The 4372-nt window shown below is 41.5% G+C and overlaps 1 protein-coding gene across 1 annotated transcript in view; it reads right to left on the bottom strand.

Annotated features, from left to right (window-relative positions):
- MAD1L1 (MAD1 mitotic arrest deficient-like 1 (yeast)) overlaps positions 1-4372 on the bottom strand; it is a 368873-nt gene that overhangs the window by 185776 nt on the left and 178725 nt on the right. The window contains exon 12 of the mRNA XM_009082378.1: positions 1972-2028. Within this exon, the coding sequence (XP_009080626.1) occupies positions 1972-2028 (57 nt within the window). The remainder of the gene's footprint in view (positions 1-1971; positions 2029-4372) is intronic.

Below are 4372 nucleotides of genomic sequence, written 5' to 3'. Positions count from 1 at the left end.
TCCCTACCAGGGAGACTTCACATGGGGATGCAGTGGAACCATCTACTACCAGTGAAAAGTAGGAGCTGTACTGTCAGGTTTTCCCTCAAAAGGGAAAAAGAGGGGGGGAAAACCCTCTTTTCCTCTGTATGAAGCAATTTTCCTGTATTTACTGAACAAAATTCAAACTGCTGAATAGAGGCCACAACTCCCAATCTGCAATCCATCGTCTAAAGCACCACAGAAAACAGCCTGTTCATGGGAGCTTGATGCAAGATCACAAGACTTGAAGTTTTCCACTGAGCAACCCTTGGGAATAGGCTCTGAACACTGACTGCTGCTTTATCCTCTGCTGATGGATGATGCACAGCACCAATTAATGCTTTAACACTGGAAGTTCCAGTTTCTCCAGCTCTCTGCTTAGCCTGCTTAATACAACAAATTTCTGAAGGCAAACAAATAACTCAAAATCCAGATTTAATGAGCCAAAGAGACAAACTTTGAAATGTTTTTAGAAAAAAAACCACCTCAGAACATTTAAAACATAACAGCAAATTTTTCCTCTGATCTGTCCAGTGAGCACAGTGCAAAATTGATTGTGTAGAATTTGAAACTGTAACAAGGCAGCACCTAATGAGATCAGCTGGTAAACAGGATTAATTCAGTTTTCTTTGGAAGTATCAGTTGTGACCTGCATCACCACAGAAAGCAGCTGGGCACACACAAATGTTTGCCCACAATGTGAGACCACCCCAGAACACGAATCAATTAACTCTCTCATTAGGAAAAACGTGATGCTGAAACAGCAAGAGGCATAAATGAAAAAAAAAATGCTAACAGACGTATGGCAACACATTAATGGCACAGCAGGGGCAGCCCAGTCCTGCCCTTCTGCGCCCTACCAGAGTTCAGCACAAGTCTAAAAAACCTTGTGTTGGCACTGTGGTTTATGACTTGGATTTCAGAGCAGATGTCTGGTTAGCACCTACTTACTAGCCAGTGATGCATGCTGATTTTTTTATTACTAATAAAATTAATTACATCTACAGAATGAGCCTCTGCATCTTGGATGCTGCTCAGGTTTTGCTTGCGACTAGAAAAGTTGGAGGAATCCCACAACTCTCCCATTAGCATAAACATTGGTTCACAAAACTGCTTAACACTGACACCTCATTACTGTTAGGAGCTGCAGTGACAGGACAAGAGGCAATGGGGACAAATTGAAAGAGGGGAAATCTAGGTTAGATATTAGGAAAAAGTTTTCCCTGTGAGGGTGGTGAGACACTGTCCCAGGTTGCCCAGGGAGGCTGTGGCTGCCCCAACCCTGGCAGTGTTCACAGCCAGGTTGGCTAAAGCCTTGAGCAACCTGCTCTGGTGGGAGGTGTCCCTGCCCAGGGCAGGGGGTTGGGGCTGGGTGATCTCTAAGCTCCATCCCAACCCCTAAAATTCTATGATTCCTGAGTATGAAGAATCATATACAATAGTCATGCAACTGCACATAAACCTCCCTACTGCTTAGTTTTGTGACCTCTGTTATTTTTGGTCCTTGAGGGAAGTTCCAGTAAAACAGACAAACCCAGCAGAAAATTAACAGATACTGTGAAAAAAACTAGTTTGTGGTAATTCTGTCGCATCTCATCTACTTGCCTTTTGCACACTTGATGCTGAGTCAAAGGCCCCCAAAGAAAGGAGTTAATTCAGTATGAAATTAATTGCTTACTGCTGATCTAGAACAGCTAAAGAGAAAGGGAATTGCCAAAAGAAAAGGAAAACAGACCACTAGATCTCATCCAACACTTGTGCCAGGTGAGTACAGAGACAGGGAGTGCCAAGAGCGGCAATAGGAACACAAACTTTTACAATGTTTATTTGCTATTCATTTCAGAGTATTTGGAACTGATCCACTGCTTAAATGAACTGAACTTTGCATATGTCACTGCTCTGTAAAACAATTAGGAAAAAAAAAATCCCAAGCAAAAATTGAACACTTACCATGTCTGCTCTTTGCTTGTGGTTTCCCATTTCTTCCAGAACTTGAGAGAGCTGAGCCTTCAAGACATAAAAAAAAATTAAGTATAGGACGTAATTTTGGAAGTTTCACAAGACTTCACACTGTGTTTTCCCCCCAACCAAAACAATCACCAAGACACCATGATTTTCATGGCATTGAAAAGGAATTATAAGTGTGTTTTGTCCTGACAGAATCCCATTCCATGAGACAATCCTGTCCCAAAGAGCCTGAAGCCTACATACAGGAGAAAGGAGTATTGAAGAGAATAATTCCACTAGATTAGCTAAACCCAAATTTCAATCCCATGGTCCAGACAGAACTGGGCCTGAATTCCATCTCTTTGGAAGCTGCAGAAAGAGTGGACTAAAACCCACCCAGAATTGCCAAACTCAGCCTTAGTGTTTGGCTCCAGAGCTCTTGAAAGGAGTGTGTGATTCAAGGTAACTTCTGTCAAAGATCTGTGGTCCAGGGTTGGGTTTGGAAGCTTTTCAAATTGCTGTGATCAAGCACCAAGAAAATCTCTGTAACACAACCCTCCTGAATTTCTGTGAGAAAAGATCCCATATAAGGTGGGTTTTTTCTCTTTTAAAGGGAAATTTGAAATGTAAAGAATCTCAAACCAAAGCATAAATATCTTTTGTAATTCCTGCATAATTTGGGGGGAACTTGACTCGGAGAAGGATCTTTTCACAGAGTTTTGTTTATGAAAAAGGATTTAAAATGAAATTATTTTGGAGATGGCTAAGAGAAGCCACATATAATACTTGAATGCTTTTAACTTCCCACATCTTTTATTTCCCAACACTCTGCTAGCCTGCAATCAGCTCTTCTCTGCCTAGCAGAGAGCCCAAAAAATAGTCACAAGTGATGACAGAGAAGCTAAATTAGATAATATAAACAAAGACAAGAAATAAAAACAACTTTCCTACAAACTAATTCACGTAATTTCAAGCAAATATTCATTAAAACCCTCCAGAGTCCCTCAACCAATTCTCACCACACACGAAATGGGGCTTTTGAGTACTACATCCAAGCCAGAGACAAACAGCAAGCAGTTTATTACAATGAAAAGGAAAACATTGAGCTTTGAAGGCTAACTGCACTGAAATGCAAGCAAACAAAAAATTACAGTCTCAGGGTTCAGCACAGCAGAAGTTCCATTTTGCCAACAAAACAACCCAACAGTTCAAGATTTCCCTGGCCCCAGAGCTCAGTGGAAACTGAAAAAGTTTCAGCTTCTTGCTGTGCAGGGCCTGGGATGATGTGACATTATGTAAGGAACAGACACTCAAATAAGAGGAAAAGGGTTTGTATACAAGCCTGGGACCTGGCACGGGAGAATGAAACACACTCATTAAACACTGCAGGGGATGCCAGCCCCAACCAAAACTGGAGTACATGGACAAGCAAGAGAGAGGAAGAAATGAAATTATCACCAAGTTTGATGCTGAAACATCAGGAAACTATAAATGTGCAGACACCTGGGAAATACTTTTTTCTCCACTGCTGTTGACCCAGGTACAATGAGCAGCAGGCTGGAGCCAGGAGTTGCTTGGACAAGAATTAGAACACATGCCCTCAGGGATGCTATTTAGGAGAGTTGATGGCATAAACTTTACAACACCCCGAGACCTACTGAATATTTTTGATTAACAACTTTTCTGTATATTTATTAGCCTCATCTGTATGAATACGACCTTTAGGTGGGAATCACTAGCCTATTCTAAACCAGACATAGGAATTACTGAATTAAGAATTACATTAAGAATAACATCTTTTCTACAGTAGCTACCATGCCCGAATTTGGTAGTCATGTCTCTGTTCAGCCTCCTCTCAGTACAGACTCCTCTAGACCCACATGGCAATTCACACTGGAAGAGGAGCTCAATCCCCTGCAGCTTTGGTGGGCACCTGGCATCCAGCCTGGATCAACCCACCTCACTCTGCCAAGCTTTGTTCACCTTCACAGAGTAAATATTTTTCTTTTAATATCAATACAACAGTACCCTAAGGCGCCTGTTTAACTAGATGGGTAGAAGAACATTTTAAAGCACAAGACCTTGATAAAAGTCAGAAAAAAAGGATAGCAAGGACCCTGACACATTTTACTTCAGGAAGAGGCTACAAAAACCTTTAGACAAGAGAGAAATAATACAAAGGGATGGGAGAAATTGAAAATACAAGCAGGGAATATTCCATAATTTATTTTAGATATAATATGCCTTGGGGAAAAATAACCCTCTGAAGGTGCTATGCCAGCAGAGACCCCGAGGCAAACCTGGACAGGAAGTCCAAGCCAGGAGCATGATAACAGCAGATCAATGTGATTTGGAGAAGCAATCAGGTAAGGACTAAGTCACAAAGTAGGTTTTCTTCATTGCA

Source organism: Acanthisitta chloris, unplaced genomic scaffold (genome assembly GCF_000695815.1).
Source record: "Acanthisitta chloris isolate BGI_N310 unplaced genomic scaffold, ASM69581v1 scaffold2299, whole genome shotgun sequence".
In the NCBI taxonomy this organism is placed as follows: Eukaryota; Metazoa; Chordata; class Aves; order Passeriformes; family Acanthisittidae; genus Acanthisitta; species Acanthisitta chloris.
Note: the sequence above shows the minus strand (reverse complement) of the source record. Positions and strands in the feature narration are given on the sequence as shown.